Consider the following 18,606-nt stretch of genomic DNA (forward strand, 5'->3'; position numbering starts at 1 on the left):
TGAAAGTAAGCATCTCTGTGAACTTTCAAGTTGGCATTCAGATTTGAAAGCAGTAAACTGAGCCAAACCGAGACCTGTCCGCACCTTTTGCGATAAAAAACTCAAAGCATACGTGCGCAAGTAGTAGAGTAGACGTGGAGTAGACGTGCTGAGTAAAACACCATCTAGACAGGTGGATCTGCAAGTGGAGAAAGAACACGGGTATTTTAAAGGCTGAACTACTCATGTACAGCCTTATAGTAGGTACTTTCTTTTGGAAGAGGGAAAATATGGCTGAATTTTCTAAATTTGCCTCTCTCCCTATATCCCCTTTCAATGCTGCCTTGATTTTTTTCCAGATAGTCCTGGCCTCTGTAAGAATCTGGTTAGGGAACAGAAACCGTACTGTTTAACATGGGTGACCAGTCACACAGCATATTTGAATCCTGAACAAAAATGCTTGCAGATAGTGGTACCGTTCAGCAACCCATAGGCAAGAATTGCTTTTATTGAACCTCTTGACTACATGGTTATAAGAAAAGACTGTAAAAAAAAGTTATCCGTTTGTGCTCAGAAGAAGTATCAAGTACAAGAAATTACTCTTACTGAATACTTCAGTAACTGTACTTGGCAGTGAATTTGCTTTAACCCCAAAAGAGCACTGCAGATGAAATCTTTAGCAGAGATGCGAACCAGTTGTGCAATACTGGGCTTTCTGTTCCTCACGCCATAGTCCTGCTCCCGGCCTCAGATTCACTACGCTAACGAAGAAATATATTCTATTGAGGCAGCAGAAAATTTAAGCAGCTCCTAACTGCAGAAGCCAGCATAGCAGCTGAGCTATTTGGGATGAAAGCACCACGAGACAACTGCAGTTCCAGCAGGATTTGGCTCGGGGATCGTGTGGGAAGCCTTTCCACCGCCAGACCAGTGATGAAAAAGAGAGGGGGTGAGGAGGACACGAGCTCCAAGTTGTGAATCACCACTCGTGTTGGCCAAGGAGTCCGCAGACAGAAAGGGGAGGGAACTGACCGCTGAAGCTGAGCTCTACAGCCTCACCTCCCCTGCTCCCTGCTAGGAAGAACTGCGGTTTTTTTGTCGCCTTCTCCGAGATACACCTTCTCATACGGCGTTCGCTGTCGTTAATTGGAGCATCTCCCTCCTGCATCCTAAGCAAACGGTGCTGTCGCTGCAGAGTCAGTGGTAAGAGCGTCGTGCTGGCCAAGTCGTCCAGCGGATTGCTTGCCTCGGGCCTGGCAGGTAGAGGTCTACATCGAATTTTATTCAGGAAAAAAAGATTAACGGCAATGAAGTGTGTGTAGGCTGTCCAGAAAAGGAGCCCCTGTCATTGAGAGAGAGTTTGACTCTTGGTCTTTCTTTTTCCTTCAAGTATATTTAAAATATTGACCCTTTCCCCCACTGGAGCAAAACGCCCCTGGGTAAAAGATGGCAGCAAACACATTAAAATGGCTGTTACAGCAAAAATCAACAAGAGGTGAAAAAAACAGCGGAGGAAGAGGAGTTTAAAAATCAAAACTGCGCACATCCCGAGACGTCCCTTATCCTAGTGAGTGCGTCTTTCGGCCAGCTACTTCGGAAGCGACTTCCTACAGCAGAGGACAGGTACCGGTCCAGTTCTGCACCAAACCCAAAGGTCCTGCAACTGGAGTTAGCCGGGAGGGGGATTTTGGCCAAGGCTGCGGTGGAAACGCACGTCAGGGTCGTCATTTTTCCCCAAATAAGGTACAGAAGTGAGATTTTTCGCAACTCTCCCTGCTGTTGAGGCCTGGGCTGATTTACCAAGAAATGCCAGGGTGCCGCGCAGGTACTCACGGAGTGAACTTTAATATAATTGAATTCCAGCCAGGGCCCTGCTTTTCATCCCATTTCCTGGTCCCCAGGGAAAAAGCAAGGGGAAAGCAGGACCCTTTTGCAGCAGGCTTGACCCCCGTGTCACAAAAGCTGGAGCCACCTGTGTCCGTGTCCCTGTGCCCTCGTCCAAATCAAACAACTCGTTTCCTGGAGTCCCGGCCGGAGGGGAATGTCACGGTGCGTCACGGCTTGGAGCGGAAAGCGGAGAACGCTACGGAGAGCGCACGCTGTGACCGGCTCGGATGTAGGCGCTGCTCCTAATGGCAGCAGATGGCTCATTCCTCGACTTGACGGGAGGAGAGGCAGGCACGGAAGCGTTGGGGGGATGACGACGACAACACAGTTTTGTTTTTTTTTCCCCGGAAACCTATCTGTCTGGCAGATATCAAGCCCAGCATCTGTGCGTCCTGGGAAGATGTGTTACACCGCTGATTCGGCCCCTGGGCTCCCCAGCTGCTTGGCTTGGGGTGAGTTTGGCGGACAGTTCAGCGTGAGCCTGTTGCAACAGTTAAAAAGTTATTTTCTCAGCTCTTCCCCCTTCCCCACCCCCCCTGCCGAGGCACCAAACCTCTGGTTCCTTTCTCAGAAACTAACTAAAGCTTTGCTCCACTAAAACTTGGCCGCCACGGGGAAAAAAGGTACAGAAATCTAACGGTTGATACAATAAAATGCATTTTCTCTATAGAAATATGTTGCAGATTGGATGACAGTCACGCTTCTTTCCTTTTTCTATATTTCTCCTTCCTAGCAGCGTGCACACGTTTCTTCTGGGGGGGTTCCCATCCCTTGCAGTTTTAGGCAACCTCCGTCACGCAGCGCTGGGCTGGGACAGCCGGCAGCAGATGAGCTCTCTGGGACAGGAGCTGGCTTTAGGAGGGACAACGTGCCTTTCTACTTCAAATCAGCATATAGGTGGTGATCGATAGTGATAAGGCACGCGGAAGAAGCGTGTAAGCCTTTTCATCCAAGATCACCGCTATGGCGTGTGCGAAATACTGGCTTTAAGGAGCTACCCTGGCTCTGGGTGCAAGGGAGAAGGTTTTGCAGTACTTCTGCCTACCCTCTCTTCACCCAGCCGGGCTCCCTGCAGGATAACTTGTTTTGAAGGGGTGTGAGTAGAGATGCCACCTCCTTCCTCCACAGCTCAGTAGCTGGCTGATTGTTTTTTTTATTTTAGTGCGAGTGTTCAGAAAAACATTCTTAAACCGTGGTGTCTCCAGAGGTTTGTGGTAAGAAAACAATGTTAATTTGCCCAGTCTAGAAGCAGAAAGATGAAAAAAAGAGTAAAATACACTGTGTTCTTTGTTCCAAATACCTGGAATTGGCGTCCTTGTTGGAGACAAGTGCCACAAATGGCTTTAACGTTGGGTTTTTTTCCTCTTGTTTATGGAGCAATGCAGTACTGCTGCCACAGCGCTGGTGCGCTGTACAGCACGATCCATCTATTTTCACTTTTTAAGGAGCGGTGACTCTAATTACTGTAGATATTGCATTGGGTGTGCACCCATGCTTTATGGCATTGTCCAGAGGGGAGCGTGTCAAATCAGCTTCTAGAAAAGTTCAGGATAGCTGCCTGGGTCACGGAAAAATAAGACTTGATTAACAGAGGGTGTAGGAAGCCAAAGTAAATACTAGAAATGTGTAAAGCAGTTAAGGTGGTGGCGTACATTAGTACATATGCAGGGATGTGTAAATCCAAGCGCTTGACATGATGGATTTTACATCGAAAGGGAAGGCATTGCGTTACCATGTTTTTAGTTGGCGGTCCCTGCTGACGGCCGCGGAGCTATTTCAATGTCCCACTCAACATCTCAAATATGGTGAGGAGTTGGGCCTGCATTCAGATCTTTCCTGACTCTCAAACGGGGAAGAACAAGTAACGAGAGAGGAAAAATGAAACTTTAAAAAGCGTGCCTGTCGGCAAAAAGCGCTGGCGTGCGTACGCAGTTTTAAAAAAATCCCTCCACGTGAAAGGTAGAGGTGACAGTAGGTGGGTAACGAAACCATCTGAAAGGCAGGAGGAGCGCTTTGCAAGCCTTCGAGTCTTGCCTCAGAGCTGCTCTTACCCCTCTTTGTGTTGCTGACGCGCACAGCTGCAATAAACATATTGCAGACAAAGCAGCAGGTGAAAAGCTGCAGTTATTTAAATCAGTCGCTGAGACACATCCAGTGAACTTGGTTACGCAGAGACCATGAATTATCATATTCTTACCCTGTCATTTAAAGACAAATGTTTTACAGCACAAACCCCATCATTATGTGTACATATTATAAAAAAAAAAAGTGGGTGGTGGGGGGGGTTGTTTGGGGTTTTTTTACAGCAATCATAAGACTTTTAGACTTGCTAAGAGGTGGGTCCAACTTGTGGTTAAATCCTGCAGACGATAGTCTTGCTGATCTCAGGATTTTCCAAAGATTAAAATGCAGATGTCTGGATTTCTCAAAACCCCACGAAAACTTCAAAAACATTAGACCCACTTCGCTCTTCCCCAGATACCCGAGATGGCCATAAACCGCTTGAGTGTCGTGGCAAGATTTTCTGTAACAGACAATCTGTTGGATAGCTCTTAGGGGCTTATAAACAATTTTAGGTTTTATATTTTAGCAAACAAAATTGAAGTTATCCCTTAGCTTTCGCTTAACTACAATAAATGATTTATAAGGCGCACCCCCGCATGTATGCAGGTGCAATAGTTTTTCTAGTCGTGCTGTTTTCATAACAGAGTACCATTCAAAACAGGCATGGGGCGGGGGGGGTGTTCTGTATAGAGATGTATATAAAGTCTGAGCCAAGAGAAATAAAGAAATGTCCCAGTGAACCCTGGCACTCCTGTGTCGGTGATCGCCGTGCCATCCCCAGCGCTGCTTCCCACGGGAGCCGAGAATTTGCGTTAGCCGAATCAAATGGAAGCCATCACCCAGAGATAAGCCTGAAGTTCTGACGCGCTCTAAGTTCCTGGCAAAATCTTTCCAATGCATATATTTATTTTAAGGGTTCATTACATATATTTACGCTCAGGGTTTGTAGCTAGAGTTCCAGCGTGACAAATAGCCCTAATCTAGACAAGTTGGCAGGAAAGAGACAGTATTAAGAACAGAAGTGCCCACGTGCCTGCTTGAGTGAAGTCTGGAAGGTCTCGGTGTGTGCGTGTGTCTTCTTCATTTACTTAAGTTGCCGCAAGTCTCCTAAGCGGTAACTGCGAGCCTTGGGTAGCCGTACAGCGCGAGAAACAGAAACACGCTTGCTGATGAAAAACGCTTTCTATATTACGATAGCTGGCTGGCTCCATGGCAAGGCGTTTTTGATTTTTCTGGTGAACTCATTCCATTTTAAGCTTTGCTTCAAGGGCCCTTTTGACAGAAGGACTGCTGTAGAGGATGCTTCTGGCTTTGGCCCACCCTGGCATTTTGATTATCCTTTGCAGAAGGCTGCCTTTTTGGCACCATGGGCCGTTAGCTTTCCTCTTGTGGTTTCGGCTTTTCATCTTGCTTTTCCACTTGGGATTTTTCTTCTTCTAGTGCTTCTTTTCTGTTGTCAGTAAGCGGTTTCTGCAGATCTGCAGGTGAATTCTACTGATTTTATAGAAACACCTTCCTTTCATTAACTTGGTCATTTATTTTGCAGTCCTCATTTTTAAGATGAATGTCACCGGGCTCTGGTGGTTTGAGGCTTTTGGGTTGGTTGGCACTTGGGTTTTTTGGAGCAGGGAAGGGAAGAAGTGGGAGGTGGAGGGAATCGCATCTCCCAGGGAAGGTGCTGTTACTAATTATACCTTGGAGATTATTTCTTAGTGGCTCAGATATAATTACTACTTGATCAAACTTGTATGTGCTATTTAGGACAAAATAAAGCCTCTCTTTCTGTATGACCCAAAACCTAAGCTGTTACTTCAAATATTCATTTTTAGGGGGTCAGAAAACTGCATCAGCGCCCGAACCTCCTCCCACAGAGGCCACCCCTGCAGCCCCCCCTCCTACCGAAACGTTGCCACTTATCATGCTACAGAGGTGCAAAGGAGGACTTTTAGGACACCTATTACTGCTGGATTCTGGTTATGTCTTTTGAGAACTGCTTAGAAATGTATGTTGTAGGACAGGATTTTTTAACCTTGTCCGGTGTCTTTTCCAAGTTTGGTAAAGCTGGTAGTGCTAAATAGGTCACGAAGGTTGTAAAGAAGTAGCCTGAAAGGCAGAGAAGTTTTGGGAGAATAAGAGGGCCCCTGTCTGCCCTTTTTTTCTTTTTTTTTTCTTTTTTTTTTTCTCCTCCTCCTCTAAATGCTCATGCTTTCACCACTTCAGATCCAGTACTGGGAGCAACAGCAGGTACTTCTGGTGACAAGAAGCGCGTGCTATGTGAGCCAGCCAGAAAATAATGGGTGTCGAGTCAAAATCCACCGAGTTGGTTAGACTCATTCCCAAGTCTCCAGAGAGGAGCAGATCCCCAAAAGGGATCTGGACTGAGTTTAGACCGTCTATGCCCAAACCCTACAGTCCTCTGTATCCTCAACACAGCTGCCGGCTGGATCCTGGATGGTTACGCGGACATCTGAAGCTCTGCCTTTGAGTGTGCTCAGGGCCACGTCAGCCTCAACAAAAGCCGAGCAGCTCGGTGCCAGCCTCCTGCCCACGTTCCGTCCTGCGGCAGCAGATGCAGTGCCCTTCCAGATCACGTTCTGCAAAAAGGCTGTTGTAAAGGCTATTGCCTTTTTCTGAAATACAGCCAGTACAGGGATGCTGCTGTGGTTCCTGCTCTCCTTATCCAGCCGCCCAGGGTGAAGATGCTTCCCCCCGGCTCTTTGATGCGGGCTCGGTCTCCTCCTTCATCTAAACAGGTTCAAATCACCTCTCCCATTCTCTGGAGAGTGTCTGAGCTATCAGGGCTGGATAACTGTTTTGCAGCGGGTGCGATCCCATGGTTCGTAGAGTTGGAGGGATTAATCGAGAGACTGTTAAGCGCAGCGAGCAGAGGGCGTGCGCGTGAAAGGTGGAAGAGCAGGATTCCGCTGCTTTTTCCAAAAAATCATCCATGTGGCTTATGCGTATTTTTTATGAAAGATATAAACAGATCTTTGGGGGGAGTCTCGCTGCCCAAAGGCTCTGGAGAGGTCTGCGTGTCCCAGCGGCGCTGTATACCCGAAATGTAGGGGAAGAATTGCTTTTCCGCTCTCTGTCCCAGTGTGATCCTTCAGAAGGACAGCTCAAGGTCCACGGAGAATTTGGCTTCCAATTCATTATTGGGGAAATTATAAGAACGTGGTGACAGCTGCTGAAACAAACCGTTTGCACGGGGGGGGTGTTCGGTGTGCCATTTCCCAAGGGTTCAGAAAGCAGGGGGCCAACCCAGGGTACTGACATGGAACATCTCGTACTTCGTTAAAATGGTGGTAATAATTCTCAATTTACAAAGCTCATGGGAAGGGCTCACATAACACTGGGGAGGAGTTGCTGGTACTTATTTCTTAGCTCTCTGATTTTGTACAGCCTGGTACAAGACATGAAGCGTGACAAACAAATTCTTGGTTGTTAGAGGCCAAAAATATTTGGTTGATTGTGCTTCGCCATCAGCTTCAGTAACAAAAGCCCGTTTAATATGAGGAGAACAAGGCTTGTGCCTATTAGCTGCTGTCACTGGTACACACGAGACTGATGGCAGCTATTGACTCCGCATCACCCGCTATGACATACCTTCCAGAAAGGCACCATTTGAAGCAGTGAGTTATGCTCTATTTATGTTCTTTATTCCAAATATAAACCCACCTTAATGCCATATGTGTTATTTCAGAGGATTAAGAATCACCCACGGAGTGTTTTATAAATGACCTCTCTTTAGCATCGCCTTATATTGTCAGGGCAATTGCTTCTGCGGTCCCACTTCCAGTCCTCTCACCTTAGTCTAAGCCCAGCTCTTGTTGAAATTCCTGAGATTGCCTCTTATATGAAGGTTATTATCAGAGCCCGCATTGCCTCCGTTATCCCCCATGCCAGAACTGCTATTCAGGCACGCTCTTAAGAGGCTGCTGGCTTTTTCCAGTTGTTCCAAAGCGGGGGCCTGCATTTTGGTCCTGAGCTGGAGGGCAGATTCCCCCCATGAGATTGCCTGCGTGGATTCGTCCCCACCGTGTTCGCCTAGCCAGCTGGTGAAGGATGCAGCTGTAGACACAGGAGAGGGGAGGCACACGCTGTAGAGCCAGCCCTCCACCGTCGGTTGTATGAAATGATCCTTAATTCTGTCCCCTCTATGTCACCTTGACGCGTTAGGCAGGAAACTAATGACCTGACGGAGTACGTGGGCAATGTGTGTGTGTTCGTGGTGTCCTTTTAGAGGTATCTCCTCCTTCTAGGAGAAGAGAACCAAGAGAACCTGTCTCGTAAATCGGCTGCCCCTTGGGATATAAACAGGATCGCAGCCAAAATTCAAACATTCCCTATTACCCTTGCTTAGCCAGTGCCCAACACCCACCAAGTATTGACCAAGCAGACCAGGCCCGCATCTTTGCTTATAAGGGTTTATTTAAGTAGATTTACCAGATCTATACGGAGGCACTGAATGCGCACGGATACCAATTTATTTTGATAGGATGAGGCAGGAAACATTTTCTTCCCATGCATGGGTAGGCAGCTGTTTTCAGAAATTCTAAAACCCGATGCTGAGAACTTGCTTGTGTGTGACCGGTGTTGAAACAGAAGCACGCACTCGAGGGGCACCTATTTATTCTCCTTTAACACAAACCGTGCTTTGGATTCGAAACTCACAGAGAAAAGGGACGCTGCTCACATGTGCTGTGTGCGGTTAGCGGCTTGTAAACGATCTCTTCACTTGAGAGAAGGGCAATTTTTGCATCCCAAATTTGGGACGTTGGAGAAGACTTTAGACAGTCCATGAACCAGATGTGGTTCCCTGGGGTGCTGTGCTGGGCGTATGGGAGCCAAATACTAGAGCCACAGCAGTCAGCATGCAAGCAGCTGCCGGGAGCTCTGGCCCAGAGGAGAACACGCTGGCAAACAGTAACCGCAGCCAGTCCCCGAACCAACTTACTGTCTAGTCCACTAGTACTACGGGTTCTGTGTAAAGATTATTGATTTTAGGCTAGGGTGGTGTTCAGAAAGCGATGTTCTGTACTTAACGCGTGTGATCTCCTAGGTCATAAACTGTGCAATTACACAAGCACTACTTACCAGCAGTTTAAACAGCGTTTGATAGTTGTTGCTATTTCCTCTCCCAAGAGATTGCTGCTATTGCTCGCTGTAGGTTGTGATATACACCAGTGTAATCGTCTGAAAAGATGGGATTTGTTAAGCTTCTCAGATAATACGAAACCAAATCAAGCAATACTTCGAGATACCAAATGGACTTAAACAACATGTTTTTTTTACTTGAAGATGTATTATTTTATTAGGTCCCACCCATCCACTCTCCAACAGGCAAAGTGGTTTTTCACTGGGGATGTGTACAAAACCAAGACAAATATGAAGGGATTTCTGTGAATTCTAATATTAGTGGTATCATCATCTTAGTGTGACTGAAGCGTTCAGTAACAATACAGATACCGCTTGACCCCTCTTGCTTCAAAGAGCACCAAGTCAGGTGGTTTTTCCCAGAACCTGACATCAGGTCTGTGGAAGTCTTCTTCCCTGAAGCGATTCAGAAGGAAAAAACTATGTGCTATTTTGTCTCGAGTATGTAAAGCACGTACCTTGTTAGAGATTGTAAGAGGCCCAGGCCTTCCAGAGCAAGCAGATCCACCCAAAGCAAGGGGTAAATACAAGCTACTGCAGTCTTAAAAAAAAAAAAAAAACAAAACCAAAAACCAACCAGAACCCCCCCCACCTCCAGCATTTGCTGGACCAGTGTGCGAGGCAGGTCGCCGCACGGGAAAACAGGAGCTCGGCCTCTGTGCACATCCTCGTTCCTTCTGAGGGATAGGACGAACGAGGCAAGGAAAATACGCTTTCCACCCTTCAAAAAGACGAAGGGTAAAGCTTTGCCAGTTGGGCCGTACCTTGCGAGTTGCCGAACGAGCTCACTTCCCATTCGCGTCAGTGGGATTTGTGTGGGAGCTCAGCAACTGGTGTGCTGTAAGCTGTTACAGGGGTGACGGAGGGGATGATGGGCGAACACGTTAATGCAAATGCATGGGAAGCTGAAGCCATCTGTGGTCTGTATTAATTAACGCACTCAGGTGATACCTCACTGATAGCAATGGTTGTACTTGAACAAATTAGTCCTCTCCCTGACTGCTGGCCTCCTGCTTTACAGATGTCTATTAGTCAAAATACATTCTCCCCCAAGTCTGAAATGGTATTGTCACCGCTTCTTTTTTTCAAATGCCTTTCTTTTGTCCTCTTTTCAATTTAAATTCAACTAGTTTACGTTTATCTAGATAACGCCCCATCCGTGCTTTTAAATATAAATGTACTTGTCAATTTTCATTTTTTCTAAAGCTGTCAGTAAAACGTACTTTAAAACTACTCTGTGGCACAGATGAGCTCTTCACTTACCCGCATTTTCTCTTATATACACCAAGGGAGGTATTGCTCGGTTCTGTCATAGAAGGCGCTGATGAGAGCAGCAGGTCGACATGCTGTTCCCAAAAAGAACCTAGCCAGACTGAACGATGTCGTACATGTTGGCCGCTAGATCTTTCCTGTCCTCAGCTTCCTGCTAAAACAAATTCGTTTTGATTGTTCCACATAGTAAACTGTTGTTGATCAGTGTAAGGCTGAATGGTGCTGGTGGCCGACTCATCACTCTTGGCTTGACTACTGCACAGCCTAATGAGTAGAAGTGAGGTACTACCGACTAAGAAAAAAGGGCCAGCAGCTAACAAAGGAAAAAACAAGGAAGGAAAGCAAAGGGAACCTAGCAGCCATCATATGGATAGAGAGCACTGAGAGAAGGGTCACTAACATTTTTGTCAAATCTAAGCTGTACTTACTTTTCTGATGCCAGTTTATTCAGTAAGACACTTCGGTTTTGAAAACGGAATGCGTAAGTGCTGCGCAGGAGAAATGAGCTGAGAAGCAACACCTTAATATACAGCACAGGAGTGCGTGGAGCACTTCTGATGGTGAGGGAGCCTGGGTTCCTAAACAGTCATTCCCAAAGAATGTCAGAAGTATTTGTGGGAGAGAACAAGCTGGTGAAATACAATTTTCTGAGCTGCTGTCTGCTTATTTAAAGTATAAATGGTCTTACAGCAGTTCTATGTGTTTTCTTTTCATATCAATGTTAAGCTTATCTTATAAACACATCTTCAGTACATAAAGTAAGTTAAAAACATCCATTCTAAAACTCGGATACAAAGAGAATGTGGCTTGGATGCTTACTGGCATGAAGAGAGATATCCTGTCCTATTCTTTTTTGTTCTGTCATACAGTTGTAGCATTATCTGGTATCCAGGGCTTTGAAGGATCTATTGTAAGCATGTCAAAGACTTTTTAAATTACTTTGGTTTTGTAAATATTAGATCACAAAAACCGAGGAATGAGTCCCACAGACTTTCATTAAACAATGTGAACCACTAGCGTTTTTCCTGTTTTGGAGTTGAAATTAAATGAGTATTAGTAACACTCCATATACTTATTCCTTCAATGAGGGGAAAAAAAAAAAAATCTGGTCTAATAATTACCATGTCTATAGAAATGTGCATTCAAGGTGCAGCTTAGACACTAACTAATCACCATTGTGTGCTGCTTGTTGTCGTGGTTTAACCCCAGCCAGCAACTAAGTACCACGCAGCCGCTCACTCACTTCCCCCATCCAGTGGGATGGGGGAGAAAATCGGGGAAAAAAGAAGCAAAACTCCTGGGTTGAGATAGGAACGGTTTAATAGAACAGAAAAGAAGAAACTATTAATGATAATGATAACTAATAAAATGACAACAGTAGTAATAAAAGGATCGGAATGTACAAATGATGCGCAGGGCAATTGCTCACCACCCGCCGACTGACACCCCGCCAGTCCCCGAGCGGTGATTCCCTGCCCCCACTTCCCAGTTCCTAAACTAGATGGGACGTCCCATGGTATGGAATACACCGTTGGCCACTTTGGGTCAGGTGCCCTGGCTGTGTCCTGGGCCAACTTCTTGAGCCCTGGCTGGGCATGAGAAGCTGAAAAATCCTTGACTATAGTCTAAACACTACTGAGCAACAACTGCAAACATCAGTGTTATCAACATTCTTCACATGCTGAACTCAAAACACAGCACTGTACCAGCTACTAGGAAGACGGTTAACTCTATCCCAGCTGAAACCAGGACAGTTGTGCAGCCAGAGAGAAGAGGTGCCTTGCACAAGATCCCAGTGTCCACGATGGAGCTTGGGTGAGACAGGACTGCCGTCCTGTGATCCGTGTCTCACGTCCTTAGTGAGTCCTGGGCAGTCCAGGACTAAAAAGCTATGGGACAAGTCTTCCAGTTGGCAGTTTTGCCCACGGGAAGAGAGAATTCCCACAGCAAGTGGTAAGTTGCTTAGCCACCTTTCTAGCTAACACCCACCGGTTCAGAGAGATAAGGGAGACAAGTGCCACAGCTACAGGGCAGTCGGTGCAGCATGGACACCCAGGCTGTGTGGTTGGAGGCTAGGAATGGCTAAGCCTGAACTTGGGAGTCCAGATTAATACTTGACAAGAGTCTAAGGCTGGGATAAACGTGCAGAAGTGGCAAGATGACAGATCAGCAGCTTGTCAGAAGGAAGAGGACAAAAAGAAAGAATAGGCAGAAAACCCTCTGCCCCCTTGCCCCTAGACTTAAATTTCAGGAAATCATGGTCATTCTGAACATTGGCATGTACTCGTCAGCACCCCCCCCTCCCCCCAGCAAGAGTCCAAACTCTCCTTCTGTCTCCTTCCTCTAAAGGGTGACAACGTTCAGTTGCTATCGGTTATTCTTCTGGTACCTCACGGTGCAAAGGTCAGTGTCCTGACACAGGAGGCCTCACCTTGCTGAAGTGACACCATCTGGGTGTCAGAACGCCACTGGACAGTGGAATTCCTGCTTTTCTGTACTAATTGGTACTAATATTGTACTAACTAGGAAAGGTAGAAGAATAGTCAGGTTGTGAAATGAAACACTCAAAAACTACAAAGTGTCATGATTAAGAGTTACCTGGTGATTGGATTGGATCCTGGTATGTACATTCATTGGGATATTTTAAAAACAAGTTTGAGTCCAACTTTATTTATGCTGACAGCTCTTCATTGCAAATATTTGTGTGAAGCTGTTCATTTCCACAGTGCTCAGTACCATAAAGAGTCATCACAACAGCAGCACTTGCTAGGTATTTTAGCTTCATTTTATAGACGGGACAAACTTCTTCATAGCCAAGTGGCGAGCGCATCTGGCAAGGCAGGTTTAGAAGCTAGGATATCTTGGTACCTTTTCCTTAATTCAAAGGACTGTTTCTGCTGAGCCAGAGCAGTACATAAAATATACAGGGTGGAGATGAAATCCTGTCTCTAGAGAAATTAATATAACTCAGACATTATGGTACAGATACATATCCTTAAGGTCTAAGTTACTCTGTTCACCAAATCAAATTGCTTACAAATTGGCAAACTAACAAATATCAGCATTTATCAAAATTAAATCCATATGTTCTTCAAATCCATGTATCATCAACTACTTCCAGATGTAAAAATCCGTGGATAGTTTTAAGGAACCTCAGTCCCGCAGTCAGTTTCCATCATGATTCTCAAAATTAGCACTGTTCACAAGCGGTGCACAACAATATTTGGTCTCTTCAGGAAACAATACTTGTTGCTTTTCTTAGAGCTAGGTATCCTGTAACCACATCTGAAGGGAGCATCCGAATATAGGCAAATTCTTCAATAGTACTAAATCTTAGCTTGCTCTGAGGATCTGTGTAGTTCGCCTGAAAAAGAAACAATGGCAGAGACACTACTCAAATAAAATCTCGAAAGAGGATGTTAAAAAAAGTGTCTAATTACAAGACCACAAAATAGTGAGATTCTTTTCCCAGCAACAGCACTGCTGTGCTACCATGTGACCAAAAGTTTATACTTTTTTCCTTCTCCTTGAGTCAGAACTTATGAGAAGTTAACAGACCCCTATAAAATCACATTAGAAATGCATTAAACATAACAGAGGGCTGAAATAGTTTCGTACAAAACACAGTGCAAAAGAAATTCCTCAACTCTCTAAACTCACCCTAGCAACTCTGTGCCTCGTGCAGTCTCTCTCAAGGCAGCTCTCCAAAGAGTCAGGCTGCTGCCAATAAATTACCCACAAAGAGGCTGAATTATGGGTGCTCTGATAGCTTTGGACTGATTTTCTCTTCCTGCATACAACTTAGCTTTTAATTTACTTTAAAGTGGTTGTTAAAGCAAGGGAGTCTCAGCTTATGGTTCTGTGACTGAACTGATAAGAAATTTGAACTCAGCGTTGTGCTCTGCTACAGATGCCTGCTTTCAGGATAGCAGCCTGGCCAGCTCACCCTGGGCTACGCTTGTATCCTCTGCTATATCTGGACCCTGGGTGCCTGGGAGCGGTGCCAGTTTCCTTCCATCCTCTCCCCTTCCCCGTTGCTACAGAAACCTTGAGCTCGGATGAGCTCGGGGGATCGCCTCTCCACCTTCAGCCTCCAGGACAGTCAGTGCCTGTTCAGCGCTGAATTACCAACTGCCTGCCAAGGCTCTGAAAGCGTCTTCTCTACCTTTCTTTAACAGGAGATGCTGGCAGGCTGAGAGGCACAGGCAGCTGAGGTCCCTTAAGACATTGCTGCGAAAAAAGAAAAGGCCAGGAAGAGTTGGAGCATTCCCCCCATCCGTACTGTCAAAGCGCAGAGCCCTCTACCATTTTTGTGTTGGAAAGGATCTGTTGGCCATGGGAACAATGCAGTTAATCGTCTGGCCTGATAAGACTTAGCAGAAAATGAAGTGTTATCTGTAGCTTGTTTCTTTACAAAGAAATGCCACGAGGTTAATTAAATGTAGTCAGCTAACAGTCAAGCCATCATTTCATGTTCAAACAAATGGCAAAGTTCTGACACTAGGTGTAAATTTATCCCTGGTAGTAACTTTGCAGTTAGAGCAGGTATGCATTTATTTTTATTTCACACTTTAAATCTGGCCTCATGTAAGAAAAAGCTAACCAAGTAGAATGCTTTCCAAACACGCATGATTCTGTAATAAACTAGCCAAGCAATATCTGCAATTTGTATTGCACACCAATCCAGGTTGAAAATATTATGGCAGTTCTTCACTCTTCTGATATTCTGTATTGGGCTGTACTCTTTGCACACACTAATGTATGGTATCTAGTCATTTATGTCATGACTTCAGTCTGAAAACAAACTTAACCACTACTTCAGCAATACTTTAAACAGATTAGAAAAGTGAAGTCAGGTAATTTTGCAAAGAAAAAGTTCTGTCATGTTTAGAAACTAAATCAAAGGCCACAGATACATGCTCTTCAAATACAATAAATTAGTTACCTCAATCTGTTTTTATAGTAGCAAGGCTGATCCATTTTCAGAAAAGGAACAGAAATAAAAACATTTGAAGGTTTGGGATTTTTTTTAATCTGCTTTACAATAAATTACTCTGTTTTGCATGTTAAAATATCTAAATACTCATCTTGCAAGTTTGGAAATAATAGTTTCATTTTGCAGTGTCAATATAGTAGATAATAGCTTTTGAATTCTAGGCTGCCTTACAAATATAAATAGGCTGCTCTGCTTAGACCATTGGTAAATTTAATTCCATTTGTGTGAAAAAGAACAGGATCAGTAGAATTTAATTGTGGCTTTTAATATAATTGCAGGTATACTGATGAGAGTGGTTTAATGTATTTCTCTTTTTTTTTTGTACCTGCTAGACCATTTAATTTGTCCCTAAATGGGTAATGCTAAGGAATTTATTTATTTTACTCCCCCCTCCCTCCCCATAGGGAATCCAGCATTCCCATAGAAAATATACTCTTACACAAATGCTTTCAGATTTTACACAGAAAATACAGGGACTTTTTTTTTATACTAGATTTCTAAAATATTCTATTACCCCACATACATTCCTACTAGGAAATGATCTTGAAAATATATTTAGTGCTTCTTATGAAACATTTCTAGCTTAGCAATTTAAAGGACACGCCGTCTCAGTTACCTTAATAAAAAAGATTTTTTTAAACATGGTATTTTTATCATAGTCTGGAGAAACCTTCCAGGCCAGGTAAAATAGGAAACCTGACTCACGATGCAATTAAAGGATGGAAAATTAAGAAAAAGAAAAAAGTGGAAAGAGAAAAAAGGGAAACAAAAGCAGCACTGAATGGATTCATACAGAAAGGAGAGTATTTATACTGAGCTAGAATAGTTAAAGTACATAAATCACTGATGGAAAGGAAGAGCTGGTAGAGAAAAACCGAGGAACCGAGAGGAAGACTCTTAATTGCTATGGCTAAACTGACCTTTAGCTGGTAGGGACATGGTCTTCACTCACATCTATAACCTGCATCATCATCTCGCTACAGGTGCAACAACTGACCAGTTCTGAAATGCATCAAAGGCCGGTGCTGGAAAGCATTATTTGCTTCCTTGGAGACGGGGCAGTGAAAGGGACTTACGCCCTTACGCCTTCTGCCCCACATAAGCCCCTCACAGGTCAGAGATGTGGCAGCAATGCTAATAACACCTGGTGTGAAAGCTACTAATACTTGCAAAGTAGCTCTAAGGGGAGAGGGGAGGAAACAGATGAACACCATTAAGCGAGCCAGTAGGGAATTTTTGCTATTTTGGTGAAACCTATGCATTATTATATCACATGTCCACCTATCCTCCCTCCCCCCATCCACTGCTGCTTTATATAGACTAGAGGCACTTATGCAAAGTTCCTTATTCAAGTGGCCCCTGCTCCTTGTCTGAAAACAAGCTGCTATTATATCGAGTACAAGACTGTAAGTCTGCCTGGCTGGAGGGAATTATTTTCCCTGGGTTTGTGAGCAGTCTCTTCCATTTGCTGTCTGCCAGTTCATCTGCGAGGGAGATGTTACTTTCCCGTTCCCTCTTGAACACCAAGGGTTACCAGCCTCGATCCGAGCAACCCACTCCATTTCCAAATCATGCTCAAAGGCACAGGCTGGAAACATGCCACCTCCTAGGTGCCTTATTTAAATGTGTTACTTCTTAAAAAATAAAAAAGTCAACGAAAACATACGCTACCATATCAAGAACTCGGACGTTAGGATGTGCAGGATTACAGCTGGCACTACAGCTATTCTTTGATGCCTTGCACTGTATCCACTATAAGGCAGTCCTTAATTAAGCGCTCACCCGTTTTTTTTTTCCCAATGGGGACTTTCACCTAATTCAGTGTACAGACTCCGAGGTGCTGTGTTAACCTGCATCAAGATAACAAATGTGTATATTTACAGGCATCTCTGTGAGGTGATACTGAGCCTGTGAGGTGGGTTAGTGTCTTATAGATGAGAAACAGGTTAAACTGGGGGAAGGGACCCAGAAATTCTGTCTAAGGCTATTTGATGTTACAAAGTTTTCATTATTGTAGTTACTTAGTGTAACCATTACTTAATCCTTTTTATAATCCGAAATACAACATTCCCATTCATTTCAACTGTAATAAATGCATAGGCTTCTGCAAAATAAATCACGGGTAAAAAGATATGCTGTTACTAACACCTGTTTTGTTTTAAGTAAAATTATTCATGTCACATAAGAACAGTGTCAGCAGCAGATACAAAATTTTTGTTGGGCAGAATTCAATGACTTTACTCCTGGTTTGTGCCTACAGAATCTTTGGGGAATTCAGGTGCCAAATTGTAACTACTGAGACTTTTTGGAGCATGGGCAAACCGTATCTAAGTCAAATGTGGGAAGTTTTTTTCCCTTTTCTTTTTCTTTTTTCTTTAACAAAACCATGTAAAAGAGCCCATCTGTGACACACAGGCTATACATCTGCCAAACTCCACGTTCCAGCTCTGAAGCATGGGGGTATTTGAAATTCTCAAAAGTCCGTGCCAAGTGTCTGTCTCAGGCTGATTTGTTGGAGGGAAAGTTTGAGAGCAATGATAACAAGTTGGGTTTTTTAACCTGGGCCAATCAATATAATTTTGCCTAATCTCATTCTCGGAAATTGCTAAGCCATCTTTTTAAAAATTTCTCTAAAAGATATAATGAAATAAATCGGCCTCAGGCAAACACTCAGCATGGAAGGTTTCAGTCTGTGTGGTTAAAGCTTGGCAAAGTTAGCAGTCATGGAGACTGTGGGCTACCAGCTCCCACTGTAACAATCTAAAGAATCAGAAATGATGGGGACCAATGCAGACTCCACAGCTGGGAAAGCGGTGTGATAGGAGCCACCTAGCAGAACCAGGTATTTAATCTGTCCTGACATACATTAACAACCTAAGGATTTTGTGGGGTAGCGACAGTATTTGGGGTTTGGCCCTAAATCACGGGACAACTGTTAAGCACAAGGCTGAATAGGAACCTCAGCAAGTACATCTTTTACAAAAGCACGCACCAGGTTTATTTCATTGTGGAAAGTGAGATGCCAATTCTGAAGAGAAAAAAATAAAATACTTACCGGAAGTCCTGAAATGTCTGAATATTTCTTGGCAGGCTTAAAGGAAGGAGGAGCATCAATACTAAAATCTAGAGATAAACAAAGGGATAAATTCAGTGTGCTATACGCCCAAAATGTAAATAGGTAACAATACTTATTTAAAGCGCTGCCTTGAGTTTCTGAGGTCTCTATTAACTAGCAACACTAATGCAAAGAA

General features: G+C 44.4%; 1 protein-coding gene across 1 annotated transcript in view; it reads right to left on the reverse strand.

Moving 5' to 3' along the window:
* Positions 1-12,946: 12,946 nt before the first annotated feature.
* Positions 12,947-18,606, reverse strand: part of INO80C (INO80 complex subunit C) — a 31,119-nt gene continuing 25,459 nt past the window's right edge. Inside the window, exons 4-5 of the mRNA XM_049830440.1 lie at positions 18,411-18,478; positions 12,947-13,723 (exon numbers count right to left, since the gene is read on the reverse strand). Coding sequence (XP_049686397.1) covers positions 13,592-13,723; positions 18,411-18,478 — 200 coding nt within the window. The 3' untranslated portion in view covers positions 12,947-13,591. The remainder of the gene's footprint in view (positions 13,724-18,410; positions 18,479-18,606) is intronic.

This window comes from Accipiter gentilis, chromosome 27 (genome assembly GCF_929443795.1).
Source record: "Accipiter gentilis chromosome 27, bAccGen1.1, whole genome shotgun sequence".
Lineage (NCBI taxonomy): Eukaryota > Metazoa > Chordata > Aves > Accipitriformes > Accipitridae > Astur > Astur gentilis.